Source organism: Ambystoma mexicanum, chromosome 6q (genome assembly GCF_040938575.1).
Source record: "Ambystoma mexicanum isolate Mex_15411 chromosome 6q, UKY_AmexF1_1, whole genome shotgun sequence".
Classification (NCBI taxonomy): domain Eukaryota; kingdom Metazoa; phylum Chordata; class Amphibia; order Caudata; family Ambystomatidae; genus Ambystoma; species Ambystoma mexicanum.
In genome coordinates, this window is record NC_090937.1 from 1,414,538,182 (window position 1) to 1,414,554,448 (window position 16,267).

General features: G+C 44.2%; 1 protein-coding gene across 5 annotated transcripts in view; it reads right to left on the reverse strand.

Moving 5' to 3' along the window:
• Positions 1-16,267, reverse strand: part of FAM193A (family with sequence similarity 193 member A) — a 974,920-nt gene that overhangs the window by 585,179 nt on the left and 373,474 nt on the right. For all 5 annotated transcript variants that reach the window (XM_069632109.1, XM_069632106.1, XM_069632108.1 and 2 more), the window contains one exon: positions 10,463-10,714. In XM_069632109.1, the coding sequence (XP_069488210.1) occupies positions 10,463-10,714 (252 nt within the window). The remainder of the gene's footprint in view (positions 1-10,462; positions 10,715-16,267) is intronic.

Sequence of the window (16,267 nt, forward strand, 5' to 3'; positions counted from 1 at the left end):
CGTGTAGTGCCGAGATGACAGACTGGACTGGCCCACCTAGCTTCGTTTGCTTGGCCCGTAGGAGTATTCTTCTGCAAATGTCCCCTCTTATAGTCTCACCTGATGGTTTGGAAAGATGAGCTCTCCATCCTGCATTGAGCGCAGGGGTGCGTGGATAACAGTTGCTTCACTGGTTCGGAGAAATTGATGAGTTCCAGAACAATATGGACTCTGAGATTTCCGGCGAGACGCTGCAAGTATATAGTTCGTAAGAGTTCAAATGTCTGACTTTCACTCTTGTCCGATTCCTTGCAGGTTGCAGCTTGACCCTAGCGAAGAGTTCCTCGTGGCAACCGGTAACATTCAAGTAAGGATTTGTATTATCCAACACAGTTCGATAAAATAATGTCAGTATGTAACCTGTTGCTTTCTCCCTTATTCAGGTGCTGAGAGAAATTATGAAGTCTCGGGGAATAATGCCTCCGGCGGTAAAATTAGGTAAGTCTATTATGGTGAGAAGGATTCCCCTTGTTTGTCCCTTTGTTTCACCTTGCTGTCCTTTTGTTCCCCTTAGGGGCCGGGGTACGGCGAAGATGCGGTGGAAGCAGCGCCGACCCGTGAAGAGGAATAGTACCTCCGGCGGTAAAATCAGGTAAGTCTATGGGGGGTAACTAATATGGTCTCCGTTTATTCCCTTGGCTCACCTTGCTGTTCTTGTGTTCCCCTTAGGTGCCGGAGTGCGGTGGGAACATGCAGAAGGATGCGGTGGATAGTGAAGATGCTGCGAAGGCTGGTGAGTTCAGCGCGGCGCTGCACCAGGCGAGGCGACGCGCATAAAATAACATCTTTCTTCCAGCTCGAAGGCGCGGTGGATCGGGAATTCAGGTAAGGATCAAAGGTATTGCTCTTGTTCTAACCTTTTCTCCTTCTTTCTCCCTTTTTCTAGGAGCTCCAGACTCGAGGCGGGTGTGGCAGAAGACTGGATGCAGACTTGCAGGCACAGTGAGCGTTACGCTGCTGGATGCAGAGTAACGTGAAGCGTGTGCTGCTCTTCGGGCGTGGTTTAAATAGCCTCCAAAGTAGTCCCAGGTAAGTATTCCTCCCCGACCCCACCCGAGTAAACAAATAGTCCCTAGGTAAAGTAGTCCCTTCCAAGCCTCTTTTGGCTTGGAGCTCTTGCAGCATGGTCTGCATCAGGTAAGTTTTAATCTATGAGCCTGGCGCTATGGCGCCATGACTGACTCTCCATATGAGCCTGGCGCCATATACGCCAGGACTGCACCCAAATAGCCCCTAGCAGGGGTTGTTGGGCTTGCTTGGGATAACTTGATGCCTGCTTCAGGGGTTGCTGGACTTGATCTGGATCCCCGGGGGTAGGCATCATGACAATATCTCACACCTCATTAGTGAACTCAACCTCAGGGAGAGGCCATGCACGTTTGACGCTTATAGGTTGGTTTTCACTATCTTCTGTCCTAGTCGCCTTATCCCACCGCGGTTCCCCAAAGTCACCTTTTTACTCATTCAATAATTGGCTCAGTCACTTTTGACAGTTGGCTTGGAATCAACAGGTTACATTTCGGGGAATTACAGGGTTTGCCAAAAAAATAAAAATAAAAAAAATAAATAAAATAACCACAAAACAATGGGTAAAGTTTTTTGGCCCCCACACTTCCGTTCAAACCTTGAATTGCCCTTGCTTAACTTATTCTGCTACCTCTTCCAAGGTAATAGAAGTCGATTGCGGTCTGCATAAAGCTAGAGGGAAGTGTGCCACTCGGAGCACTGGAAAAATGCAGATGCACAATAGTGTACCATGCTTCCCTGACTGCAATGCAGAGATGCTACCTACACAATCATTTTGTCTAACAATCCCACAGTCAGTTCTGAATTTCTTAGTTCTGTGCGACCCCATTCTGCAAAAGTATATTTTGCATGAATACCGCCTGATAGTAAACGAATGGCCCAAGAACATTCGCATCACTCTATAAATTGCATTGAATGAACCTGAAACAGGCTGACTACGCCACCATTGAGGTATCCGCCCATTTTGATCGCCTTTAGCTTCCTGTCCCATGTTTAGAATTGTGTTTTGGCTCCAGCAAAGCAAAATGTAATTTGCATTGTTTCCATGATGTCAACGTAGATAAGAACTGTTTGTCCTACACTAGAAAACCTTGGAGTTAAACAAAAGCCGTATTAATCAGTAATTTAGATACCATCTGTTCCAGTAGTGCCTTCCCCGCTCAAACAGCAAAGTAGAATGATGAATAGTTGAAAGTGCTCTTCTTGCAGAAATCTTGTTTTCGCAACTTGAAACTAAGCTAACTTTAAGCTCAAGAACAAACGCTAGACAAATAAGCGAGTAGTATAATGACTGTTCCCTTTGTGTCCTATATTTGGAAACATATGAAGTGTTTAAAGGAAAACAACAAACTATTCAAAGATGTTTAAGCATGACTTAGATAGGATATGAACCCTAGGAAATTTATGACACGAAGAAGGGCTGGACGATGTGTCCGGGATTGCGGAAAATCTGTATAAATGTACGTTTTTTTGAAATGTCCAGCACTCTCCAATCTCATGGTGTCTGCTTGGACACATTGCGGGGTGTTGAGAGCCAGACAGGCATTCGTTAATAAATGCACCTGGTACCTTTGGACTCGTGACTGTCTTATTTCTATTATGTGGTATTAAGCCTCGATATTCTTTAATCTTTCAGATGGCACCCGAATAGGGACCCTCAAGTTTGATGCCACATCGCTAGATGAAGACTAGGCTACCGAACCGGGATCAGAGAGTGACGGGGCGCTCTGCATAGTGAGCAACTATTCCTCCGCAGAACTGCACGCCCGATCCCTGGACGGTGAGCAGCGTTTAGTAGGACATCATGACGAGGCCTGTTTTGCAAAGGACAGTAGGACATCATGACGAGCGCCAGCCACAACGATTTGATGTCCGATCTGACCCTTTGATTTGAAACCTCGATTCTTAGAATCCTTATATTTGTTGCAAGTGTTGTCGCTGCAGAAACAACGCAGCCAGGTAAGATCGCGATTTAACTTTGCCTGGGAAATTGTCATCCTGTTGCAGGGTTTTATTCCGCGGGAAAAGACAATCTTTGAAACAAAGCCAACCGGTGCCACCCGAAGGGTCACCAGCTTGTTTTATGTATTGTAAGTATGGCCTGGAAAAGGCTAGGCCTGCAGCATTTGATGCAGTTAAAGATTGGAGAAAGGAAGCTATTCAGCAACTCAAAAATAGAGAAAAGCATGCACTTAGACATGACTAATGCTGAGAAAGCATTATTGCATGATCAGCAGAAACAGTCAGAATCAATTAGAGGTATGGAAAGGGCTTTTCAACTAGATGTGCAAAAGATATATCCTCTAAGGATTTTCATACAGACGAGTTAATTAATAAATTATTGAATGAACGTTGAACTGTTTCAACTGCACCACCTCCTTATGTGCCTCCCCCCTTGTTCCTCCTCCTCCCGTTGTTCCTCTTTGTTGTTCCTCCTCCTGCACCTCCACCCGTGCTAATAGTTGCCATCCCCATAATTTCATCTGCACCACAAGTGGTTTTGCCTCCGCTACCTATTGAACAAGAATTATATGAACCCTCTTTGCCAGGTGGTTCTGCTCCACCTTTAGTGGTTGAAGGGGCGGGAGCTGATCCAAGAATAGTGACTTGTGGCACAGTATCTAAAGACAGAAAGAGAATTTGTATACGTGGGCTAAAAAGTACATAGAAGAGGTTGATGAATCGGCTGTTTTACTTGCGATTTCTGATCAAGGGGCTATTCCTGAACAGAATATTTTGATAGAACGGATGGGAACGTATTTAGTTGATATATGGAGTGATTTGACAGACATGAATATCCCACAGGGATTGTGGGATATGAATGTCCTTGCCCGCTCAAGGGACACGGCAGTGAAAGTATATGAGCATGTGGAGAATGTATTTGAGTTTAAAAGGGAGCTAGATCGGTTACAGAAAGAGGAGATGGATGATAACCACGGCAGGCTTTATATGTGAAGAAGCAAATTCTTCTTCCATTGACACCAATGAGTAAAGAAATGCGCATTTGCACAGGAGACGCTCTTAGATGAATTTCGGATTTTTCAATTTCTCCCATTGAACTGCATGACATGTTTGGTCAGTATGCTCCGGCAATGCAAAGGAGAGGGTTACAGGTGGTGGAGTATTTACAAGATGAATTTATGAAGAAAAAGGTATGTTGTCTTGCAGATTTGATGGTTATTTATAAAAGCATTTTTCGCCCGATACTGCATGGACTCCTTTGTCACTTGATTTAGCCTTGTTGCTTAATAGACGTTCAGATTGCCTTCTTTACAATTGCCGATGAGGGAGGTTCCTCCGACATTTGTTCCAAAAGTAGAGATTCCTGCTAATGTAGTAGCAGGAACACCTGCCACCACTATTGAAGCACATTATGTCTCGCAGTTGTCCATGTACCGTTTTCTAGACAGGACGTGAATACTATTAGGCAATCAATTCCAGATATTAGGAAGAATCCAACAGGATTTTATAAAGAAATAGAATCTGTCTTACATTCGTCAGTTTTCACGCTGGGTGATATAAATTTGTTGTTTCCCGTGATCCTTGCTGCTGATTTATGGAAGCAGATTAGAACTGTAGATAATCAGGCAGGGATGGGTGATAAATGGGATGCCTTAGTACAAACAGATGGGGAAAGGAATGACGTTGAGAAACCACCACAGGTGATACTGATGTTGCCAGACAGAATAGTGAATAAATTGAAAACTCTGGTTCCTGAAAAAAGAATCATATGGGATAAGCTTCCGGCTTGCATGAGGGGGAAGTCAGAGGGTGCAACTGAGTATTTTAACAGATTTAAGCAAGTATTTTTGGATTTTAGTGGTTAAGATTTAAGTACAGAGCCAGGAAAGAGGCTATTTGTTGATATATGTGTGTGTGGATTGTTGCCTGAAGTCCAACCACAGATCATGACTTCTGAGAGTGTGTGGCAAGCGAAATCACAATCTGAAGTGTTACACATGGCTCAGTATTATGAAAATAGGGTTAATACAGAGACGAAGGTGGAAAAGAAGAAAGGAGACCTGAAGACTAGAGTGTTCTTGCAGCAGATAGCTAAAGGAGCCAGAGGTGGGAATACACAGTTCAGAGGCCAATTTACACCACAGCATGGCGCACAACTGGGTCCCATGCACAAACCAGTGTGCATATTATAGACAGGAGGGTCATTAGCGAGCACAAAGCCCGATCCTACAGCAGAGATCAAATAGTACGTATGGTGCCATGGGTAGACATTACAGAGGCCGTCCTGGGATAGGAGGTGGAGTTAGAAATCAGTTTGCACAGAACCAACAGACACCATCACAAGATAATCGGCAACAGATTGTCAGTAGTGGGAATATTTTTGATAATCCTTCGAACATCTATTTTTCTGAAGATTTTGGATCTGACAATATATTGTTCCGTTACGACAGCCCGAAGCAGGGTCTGGAAAATATACCTATTCCCTTCGATCAGAAAGGGCCCTACGTTGAAATGAAGGTGGGGAATAGGGAGCATCTCTTTTTGATAGATACAGGAGCACAGAAGTGTTCCATTGACCATTCACGGGTTCCAGATATTCCACTGTCAGGGCAGAACAATATTTCTGTTGGGTTCTCTGGTACACCAGTGGTTAGTCCGGTCTCTCGGCCGGTACCAATTTCACTGGAGCCATTTTCTGATTCTTGTCCATTTCTATTGACAAATTGTTGCAAAAATTTGTTGGGATTGAATTTAAAGAAATTGAATGCTGTGATTTACTGTTCTCCAGATGGAGTGTACTTAACGATTTCGCCCCAACAAACTTTCGTTCCACATTTTTTGACTATGCCTTTACCAACTGAATTGAATAAAGTTCCGACATGTTTATGGGCAGTTAATGATAATGATGTTGGAATTTTACAAATCGAGCCAGTTAAAATTATGTTGGAACCAGGTGTTAAATTACTCCGTATTCCCCAGTAGAAGATTTCGGTTGAAGGTGAACAGGCTTTGAAGAGTATTATCTCTGATTTTGTACACTGAGGTGTAATTGAGTGAATGTGATAGTTCGATTTTACCAGTCTATAAGAAAGGGGATAATGAGATTCCTTTTCGTTTTATTATTGATTTGCGTGCAATTAATAAGGTGGTTGCTCCAGTTTCCAATCGTATCCAATGTCACCACAAGTCCGACTAGGATTCCAGCCACAGCTACACATTTTAGTGTCATGGATTTGAAAAATGCTTTCTTTAGTATTCCTGTGCATGTTGATAACAGTTGGTTTGCATTCACCCTAGGTGGCCGCTCATTCACATTTACTCGTGTGCCGCAAGGGAACACTGAGAGTCCAAGTATCTATAGTAGAGCGTTAAAAGAGCAGCTTGATATGCTCGAGTTGCCTTCCACTTGCACGTTGTTACAATATGTTGATGATCTGCTTCTGGCTGCTGATTCTGAAGATGCTTACAAAGAGGGCACAGTGTTGCTGCCTATTCATTTAGCAGAGCATGGGCATAAGGCTTCATTGAACAAGTTTCAGTATTGTAGACAGGTCGTCGCCTATTTGGGCTAGCTCCTGTCGAAGGAGGGAAGAAAACTGACACCTGAACGGATACAAAGCATCTCTGATAGGTCTGTTCCAAATACACCGAAAGACGTCAGCGCTTTACTAGGCATGGCCTCGTTGTATACAGTGGATCACAAATTTTTCTTTGTTGATAAAACCTATGTTGGTACTGACAAAGAAGGACATTTCTTTGCCTTTACCGTGGAACATGGATTGCCAGAATGCTTTTGATTTGCTTAAGGCTGCATTCTGTTCAGCACCAGTTTTGGTCACACCAAATTACATAAAAAGGCTTTGTTTTGTATGTGCATGAACGTAATGGATGTGCTTTGGCTGTTTTGACACAGGAAAATGGGGGCAAGAATAGGCTGTGCTATTTTTCCTCCACGTTAGACCCTTTTGCATGCGCTTTGCCGAGATGTTTGTTTCACAGATGCAGCAGCTACAGCTCTCAAAGTGAGAGTATGGATTTAGGTCACTCTTTAACCGTGATGGTACCCCACTCCATGGACGTTCTATTAAATAGAAAGCAGACGCAACATCTCACATCAGCATGACTAACAAGGTACAAGTGATTATATTTGCTCTGCATATTCAATTTAAGAGATATTGTTCATTGAATCCGGCTGAACTATTGCCTTCTCCACAAGAGAAGGATTGCAGTGACAAAATGTCACGATTGCCTCTGTTACAGAGCAAGAAACAAAGCAGAATTGATTTAATTGATACACCTTTAAGAAATCCACAAGGGGAGTTATTCTGTGATGGCTCCTGTTTTAAACTACCGGATGGTACATCTACCGCTGCTTATGCAATCACCACATTGAGCACTGTTGTGGAGAGTAAACGAATTCCGCATAACTTTGCGCTAGCTGCAGAGATTATTGCATTAACTAGAGCTTGTGAAATTTCTGAAGGGCTTAGTATAAATATATACACAGATAGCAAATATGCATTTGGGGTGGTTCATAAGTTTGGCTATGGGCTAAGAGAGGATTCTTGACCTCACATGGAACAAAAATTCAACATGGCACTCCGATAGTCCGGTTGTTATCAGCACTTGCGCTTCCTACACAATTAGCAATAATGGAGTGCGCCGCACACCAGAAAGTGACGGACAATGTAGGAAAAGGAAACGCTTTTGCTGACAGAATAGCCAAACAGACTGCTACTGATTTGCACTCAAAAATGTACATGTTCGATTCAGAAAGATGTTATGTTAATTGGGTTTATATAGCACTTTACACCAAAGCGCTTTACAATATAACAAATATACAAGAGAATGAAGTATATTTACACACTTAAAGCAAGCCAGTGGTACAGTACATTAGGACAGTTTACTCAAAGGAAGAACAATTTAGTCAAAAGGAGGGGGGGGGGGTTCCCAGATGGTCATGACACTCGTGGATAGTTACAGCGGCCAATAAAAGGGGAAGGGGGTGGAAGGGAAGGAGAGTCAGGGGGGAGAGTGGAGAAGAATGGCTTTCAGGGAGGAGCGGAAAGATGGGTAGGTGGGTGAGGAGAGGATAGGGAGGGGTAGGGAGTTCCAGTTGATGGGGGGCCAATAGTTGGAAGGTGCGGAAGCGTGAGGAGGCACAAGGTGCAGGGGGTACAGTGAGAAGGTATAGGTCGGCAGAGCGGAGAGAGCTGGAGGGTGAGTAGAATGAGAGGAGAGAGGAAAGATAGGGGGGCGAGGTCATAGAGAGATTTGTAGACAAGGCAGAGGAATTGGAATTTCAGTTGTGAGAGGAATGAGATCCAGCCGAGATGGGCGAGTGAGGTGGATAGATTCTCGAGGGCCGAGGAGGCATAGAATACGGATGGAGGAGTAGTAGATTGATTTTAAGGGGAAGAGGTGGGAGATAGGGAGGCCAAAGAGAAGAGAGGAGCAATAGAAGAGACGTGAGAAAACCAGGGAGGAGATGAGGAGTTTAGAAGCATGAAAGGTGAGGGAGGGGCGGATCTTGCGGATGTTGAAGAGGTGGTGCCGACAGGTGCGAGAGGTTAGAGAGATGTGGCAGGAGAAAGAGAGGAGTCAATGTGAAGGCTAAGGTTGCGTGCGTGGGTAGAGATGGGGAGATTGGAAGGGGCGAAGTGGATAGAGGGAGGAGGGGAAGGTGAGAGAGTGTTTGGGGGAAGAAGAGCTCTTCAGTCTTGTCAGCATTGAGGGAAAGAAAGTGGGATGACATCCAGTTTATGGCCGTGAGGCAGGAAGAGAGTTTGGTGGAGTTCTGGGGTGAAGGAGGAGAAGGAGAAGGAGAGAAAGAGTTGGGTATCGTCCGAATAGAAGTGGTGGGAGATACCGAAGGAAGAGATGACGCGATCGAGGAGGGAGGTATAAAGAAAGAAGAGGAAAGGTCCAAGCACAGATCCTTGGGGAACGCCATAGTTCAGGGGGAAGTTGGAGGAGGTGCGGCCGCCCCAGGAGACAGTAAAGGATCAGTTGGAGAGGTAAGAGGAGAGCCAGGAGAGGACAGAGCCTTGGAATCCAAGGGAGGACAGAGTGCTGAGAAGTAAGGGGTGATCTACAGTGTCAAAGGCTGTGGAGAGGTCAAGGAGGATGAGAATTGAGGACTGCTTGGCATGGCGAGCAACACAAGGACAAAGGCATGACAAGGGCACCAGAGGATCTAGGTATGGTGGATCCAGCACAAGAAGCCAGCAAGTAGACTATCAGAAAGGTCTGTGGTCTCCACACTTATCGGTACACCTATCCAAATGTGGAGTGAGGCGTCTGAGGTTTATTTGGTCTAAACTGAAATCCATTCACACATTTTGCTGTTTAATTCCTCAGCATCGTAAGAGTGGTGATGGGCCCATCTTAAAAGGTTTAACATAACATAGGGTGCCATGGTATGCTCTGTCCAGAGTCTACATGGGCAGTGCTGCCATTTGTGCCATTCAACAAGTTCAATCAATTAAAGGCCACCAAAGACTTTTGGGTGAGAAAATACAACCAAAGACAAAAATGGGGTGCTTAGTATACTGGGGGAAGCAAGCCATCCAAATAACTGCTGGATTAGGTATATCAGAGGCCATCATACACTAGCACCTTAGAAGGTAAGGTGCATCGATTATGCTGGGGGGCAAAGTGGATGAGCAGCTGGGGGTTCAAGTAGTTTACCTTCCTGTGTTTTCCTTTGAGCAAGGGAATACCATTCTTTGTGGGGGATGGGGTCACCACAAGGGAGAAAGCAACATGGCCCTCAAAGAGACAGACCAAACAGCAACCAAACCACTCAACGTTCATAATGTTTTGAAACATCAAAGGTAAAGAATGAAGAGCCAAAATGATGTTGCACAAGAAGAGACTGCTGGATTGAAAAAATAAACGAGCAGTGTTAATGACTAATGGAAAAATACCCCAGCAAAAAGGTGAATCCATAGAAATGATCAAAATTAAAATAACGAATGGAGAAATTACCGCATTTTTTTACTAATGTATTTCCAACTTTTGGGACATGTTACTAAAAGATAGGTGTGTTGTAAGGGTGATAGTAAAGGTGGGGGAGGAGGGGCAGGGGTCTCCCCCCGCATTAGTTAAAAGAAACTGGTAATTTCTCCATTTGGTTATTACATGGTAATCCGCAAACCAGCAGCCTAATATCATAAAACTTCACCCAGCAGCAGATTAAGTATGTGTAGAACTTGAATGCACTTTAATCTTCTATGCTTCTGATCCAGAAAAGCAATTTGACTGATGCTAGTTTTAAGGACCACAAGAAAAAACTATTAAAAAGGTAGAAAGAATCAATAAGGATTACACTTTTAATGTTAAACTTAATCAGATTAGCACAACGAATGACGTTGCATTAAAATGCACATCTACCTTTACAAATGTCCAAATTAGAATACTTTTTAAAACTTACCTTATTGTGTGTAAACGACGAGGCTGTATACAAACTAGGGTGAATAATAGGCCGAGGCAGGTGAGGAACAGTATGTAAAGGTAAATGTCCATGTATATGGGGATAAAGGTGAAGTGCAGGGTGTGGAGGCTTCTCTGGATTCATAAATTGATGGCCAGTGGGAAAACGTCCAGCAACAAGTGGGGATGGAGGTAGACCTGATGTTTCTTGCTTACAAACATGGCATTCACAAACATGAGGATTTTGGTCAGCCTAGAAAATGATAAAAACGTATGTAATTTCCAGCACAGAATATTATTTTAAGTTAACTATACCTAAGGAGCATCAATTCCAACAATGGTTTCAAATGCCTTTTGGGATGTGCAGACTGACATAGGCATGCTAATTAGAAGTTTTTTTTTTTATTAGTCTTGAGCCAAGAATAAACAATTTTACACGTAGCATTCCTAAGTAGTTTTACCCAAGTTTCTTCAAAATACAGTCAATGGTAACATGGCCAATCAGTCTGGCTTCACTGTAGTAAGGGAGCAAACCAGTAAAAAAGTACAATTATGCTCATAAACCAACACCAAACACGCTACACTATATCCTGTTACGGTGTTGCATAAGGTTAAAAACCTGTAAAATAAATACAAATAGAATACACAAGCCAAAACAGTATGTATATAAAAACAGTAATGGTTGAACATATAGTGCCACACAAACTCTGCTTAGCAGATAAAACAAAGTACTTTATACATGATATGTAAATGGGAGGAAGGAAAAAATAGTTAACTAATACTGTAAAAATGGATTTCCGGAATCAGCCCTGTGGACAGATTGTGAGGCCACACTTTTCTGGTGAACAGGGAAAGACACTAATATCTAACCAAACTATCAAGGTATTGAGACAGACCGCTTAGGTGAGTGGTGAAGGGGTCTATTAAGCACACACAGAGCTCTCTTAATAATACATGTTAGAAGAATGTATAAAAATGGATTAAAAAGAGTTGCCCAAGGCCTAAATAAATCTAATATCAGAGATACATAAATCATCAAACATACACCAATACATACACATTCACTTGGTGGTGCTCTGGCTACAGAGCACCAACACTCCTTTCAAACATAGTAGGATCAGAATACTAGTATATCAAAGTAAGTAAAGAAAAAGACCGGGTTAGTATGAAGCCAATTTGAGAGCCAATAGGTAGAAATGAAGGAGTTAAAACTCTACACAGCCCTCCCCTTGCTAGAGGAGATGGGGCTTAGTGCCTTCAAAGTCACAAGTCCCGAATGAATCCTTTGCAGGGAGCTAGAAGCCTTAGGTAAGATGAGAAAATGGTGACAAACCCAACAGGCAGTTTGCAAGAGTCTCAAAATTTTAAATGTGTTTTGGTAGGCTTTGAGTCCTTGACTAGAACTCCACTGTTGGAGAGAATTCTCAGCAATGTGCTAATTCCCTCCACCTTAGAGACCCCCCAGTAACTGATTTTGAGGACTTGATTTTTTTTAACCTGGAGAGAGTGAGACCCTTTTTCTCCATTCTCTCATGTATTTGAATGTGATTTTGAACACGGTTTCCTTTGGTTGTGGAGTCTGACAAACTCCATAGGCATCATATTCTACATTGTGAAACACAGCACATTCTTCAGATTTCCCAAAGTTTTAAATACCTTCTCTGGGATAAACTACTGTTTCCCAGAGCAGTAAAGTGAAATGGGCTTTACTTACATTTGTAACTTTCTAGACCCAGCACATACTATCTTACAATAGGGTGCTGGAGGGGTTACCTAGTATCCGCTTTGTCTAACTTCTCATGTAACATTTTTATGTTACCCTTTCCTCACGAAATGGCTGGTGGCAGTGGTTTCATTTTAACTGCTGTAGTGTGCATTTACGGCAGGCTCAGTTCGCAGCTGCAATAAAGCACCCAAGGGTGCAATTTTTGTCAAAATGGCCAGTCTTTTTTCGCCATTTCTTTGTGGAAAGGTCCTTCATGAGATTTACTCTGTTCGCTTTGCCTTTGCTGAGATTCATGAGTGAATCCCGCCTCTGGCTGCAGGGTGGCTGGGGTGGGCAGGAAGTGAGGGAGGTACCCGAAACTCCCTGTGCTTTGTCTCCTAGGAGACCCAAATGCACTCTGTAGTGATTGGCCAGCTGACTGTCCGGCAAGGACAGCCACCCTGCTGGGTGACTGACAGCTAGGCTGGAATGAATGGGAGAGAACTGAAAAAGGCGAGGCTTTCGGCTTGGAAAGCAGAGTCGACCACTGGACGAAGGAACCGAAGAAGAACTTGAAGAGGACGCCTGCTGCAACTCCTGGACCGTTGGTTTGCCCGGTGAAGCCCTGCTGCTGTGCTGAAACTCCAAATTTGTATCGACAGATAAGCCCCTGCAAGGACGACTTCTCCCCTTGAGTTGGTGGGACCAATCAACTCCAAAGTAAGCCACCTGGACATTCTCTCTGAGCTGGTTGCATTTCCACAGAGTAGCTGCTGGAAACCGTAACGCCAGGGAGAGGAACACCAGATTGTGTGGGTTGCTTTTAAGTTGGCCAAGAGCTGCAGGAAGATCCTCCGGACTCGCAGAAGGCAAGCCTGACCAAGCCTGAGCCCCCTCAGAGTGCGGGACCACAGAAGTGAGGAAAGTCCATCTCGACAGCCAGAAACCGCAGTGTTGCCATTTGCGGTAGTTGCCAGCAGGTGACACATCGAAGTGGCACTTTTCCGGACGATTGCGGATGCGAGTGGTGACCGTCCCATTGCAGAGCAGGAGTCCCCAGAAGTCCTCCCTCTTGTCCCCACGACCGAGGCCCAGGAATAGTGAGATCTGCAGAGCTGCACAGGAACAGAAGTCATCTGCTGCACTTTTTCTTCAATACAAAGGTACTCTCATTGTAGAGTTGCTTGCATCTTCTACTAACAAGTCTAATCAGCTTGTGGCCCTACATTTGATTCTTCTTTTCTTTTCTTCAAAGACTTCTAAAACATTGTGCAAAGACTGTTCTACTTACCTACCAGAAGTGCTTCAGCCCATATAAGACTTTTGCCCATTGACTTTGGCTTAACCTGTTATAACTGAATGACAATGCTTAGTGGATCTTAAAGTATTTGCCTGCTAAAGAATATTTGTGATCTCTTGTTTGTTCTAATAACCTTTTCCTTTAACCAATTTCTAAACGTATTCTAAATGCAACAGTAAGATATTAATGTCCCCAGCACCCTAGCTATTGAAGTCACCTGAGGGTGTAGGTTGTGACTGTGGGCCATCCCAAAAGGGTCTTTACTGATTTGGAAACTAAGAATGTACAGTTTTTTAAGTGTATTTGTGTGTTGCTTCTATATTGCTCCCTTCTGAAGAAGACTTACTCCAACTTACTGATAAATTAATAATTGTTTATTCAAGAAACCTTGTGTGTTTATTTGAATACTTGTCACTGTGAATCTCTGTGCAACTCCCCTAAAGCTCACATTGACCCCTCCTGAGATGGGCTTGGCTGCTCAGACACTACCAACCTGTGTAGTACAGACCAATGTTCCTATTGCCAGGAGGTCAGGGTTGTTGTAGTGAACCCAAAGGGTACGGCATACAATCGTGCCCAACATCCCCCGATCATGGTCAGTCAAGGAAGAGGTAAGGTTAGGACTTTACCCCCATTTAATCATAGATAATGTGGGGAAATCCCCATGCTCACAGATTTTCTCTGGGGCCACTTCTGGGGCTCCTGAATTCGCTGGTCCCACTTGCTTTAGTTCAGTCAGAAGAGGCTCAGGGATCACAGGTTCCGAGGTTACTTTTGGCTTGGAGATTTAGCTCCAGCTAGTTGGCCGTTCCGGGCTTTGGTGAAACTGTTAGTTGCTTGAAATCTGGATGACCCTGGCACAATGTTTGTGAGATCCATCATTTGTATGCTTCATCCCCTCTCCTAGTGAGACCCCAGCACTTTTTGTTGGACCTCGAACTTTTTGCTTAAACCTGAAAGAGTGTAGCCTTTTTTCCACTCATTCATTCTTATAGGCTCTGTCTTTCGGAACTCTACCTGTACAATGGAGCCTGTCTGCTCCATAGCTCTTAAAAAGGCATCTGTATTTGACTACTGCAGCACAGCTCCTTATGGGCAGTGTTGCTGGGGACCATTAGGGTCCCCATTTGAGATTTCTTTTCTTATCCTCAAGTAACTACAGTTACTAAGGATAGAGAGATGCCTCGTATCTCTCCCAAAACCTCTGAGATTGGCCCACCACCTTATGTGGAGTGCCAAAGGAATACCTAGTATCCCCCTTCTCTCTTATCATTTGACTTCTTGGTTACAGACAATCTCCCACTTATGGCTGATGGCAGTGGACGTGGTCTACCAACTATTGTGTTATTATTATCCCACAGGCTGTGTTGATAGCCCCGGTAGTGCACAATAGGGGCAACCAAGTACCAACATGGGGCCTCCCTTCTATTTTCACCATTACTTACGTGGTTGTTCTTTATTAGCCCTTCTTCTACCAGTCTGGAAGGGGGAGGTCAGTGTGTGCGTTTTGCCTTTGGCAGGAACTCTTTCGTGTCCACACCTAGGCTCCAGAGTGTCAGAGCAAGCAGGAAGTAGGGGAGGACTTTTCCAGCCCCCTGTCATTTGTCTGCCAGAATTCCTGAACAGGACCAGCTCCCACTGGGGGTTTGGCTGTCCTGATTGGACAGCCAAACGCCCCTTTCTGTAAATTGTTGAGAGAACATGCAGAGGCGTATGTGCTATAAAATGTGTAAAAGGGGAGGCTTCTGGAGTGTAAAGCAAGGTGACCACTGGAAGCTAAAGTAAACGAAGACGACAACCAGACACACCTGAAGACCCTTTGCAACCATGAAGCAACCTCTGCTGTCCTGACCCCGTTTTCTGTGCGACAGAGGAACTGCGAAGAGGACGACTCCTTCCCTTTGACTGGTGGGAACAACCAGTCCCAAGACTATGAGTTTCCAGAGCTGCAGAACCCCAATACACAGAGACCTGCTGCCCATTTTCGAGTGTATCGTCGTGGAAAGGCCAAATCCATCAAAATCTTTGCTGAGCCTGCAAGGATACTCCAGAGATCCGATTCAACTCACCCAGACACCATCAGAGTGTGGGGCTGCAGGAACAAAGAAAATTGACTGGGCAATCCGCGTCTTTTGTTGGTGCTGCAGAAAAGGCGCCAAAACTGCAGAGTAAACCAAGAAGTTTCTGAAAGTCATGCCCCAGGTCCACCCTCGAGTGAGAGACCCCATCCATTGTCCTGCCTTCAGTCATCATACCAAAGAATCCAGAGGTCGGGTCCAGAGCTGCAACATCATGGAGCATCCAGCGTGTTAGGGGGAATTCTCCGAAATGTGCTAATTCCCTTCTACCTTAGAGACCCAAACTCTTTTGCTGGACTTTAGGACTTTTAATTCGTAACCTGGAGAGAGAGAGAACTTTTTCCCACTCTCTTATGTATATTTCTGTGATTTGGACTCTGTTTCTTTTGACTTTGGAATCTGACAACCTCCATAGGCATCATCTTTACATTGTGACACAATGCACCTAAGTTCAGTGACACAGGGAAGTCTCTTAGATTTCTCAAAGATTTAAATACCTTCTCTTGATGAAACTACGTTTCCAAGAGCAGTGGAGTGAAATGGACTACTTACATTTTGTAACTTTCTAGACCCAGGACATACTATCTTACCATAGGGTGCTGGAAGGGGGTTCCATGTGTTAAAATCACGGCAAAAAGGCCATGGTTTTGCTGCCGACATTCATGAAAAGGATGCAAGGACACCCCTGCTTCCCTTAAATGGTATAATGGGGTACACCTTTAC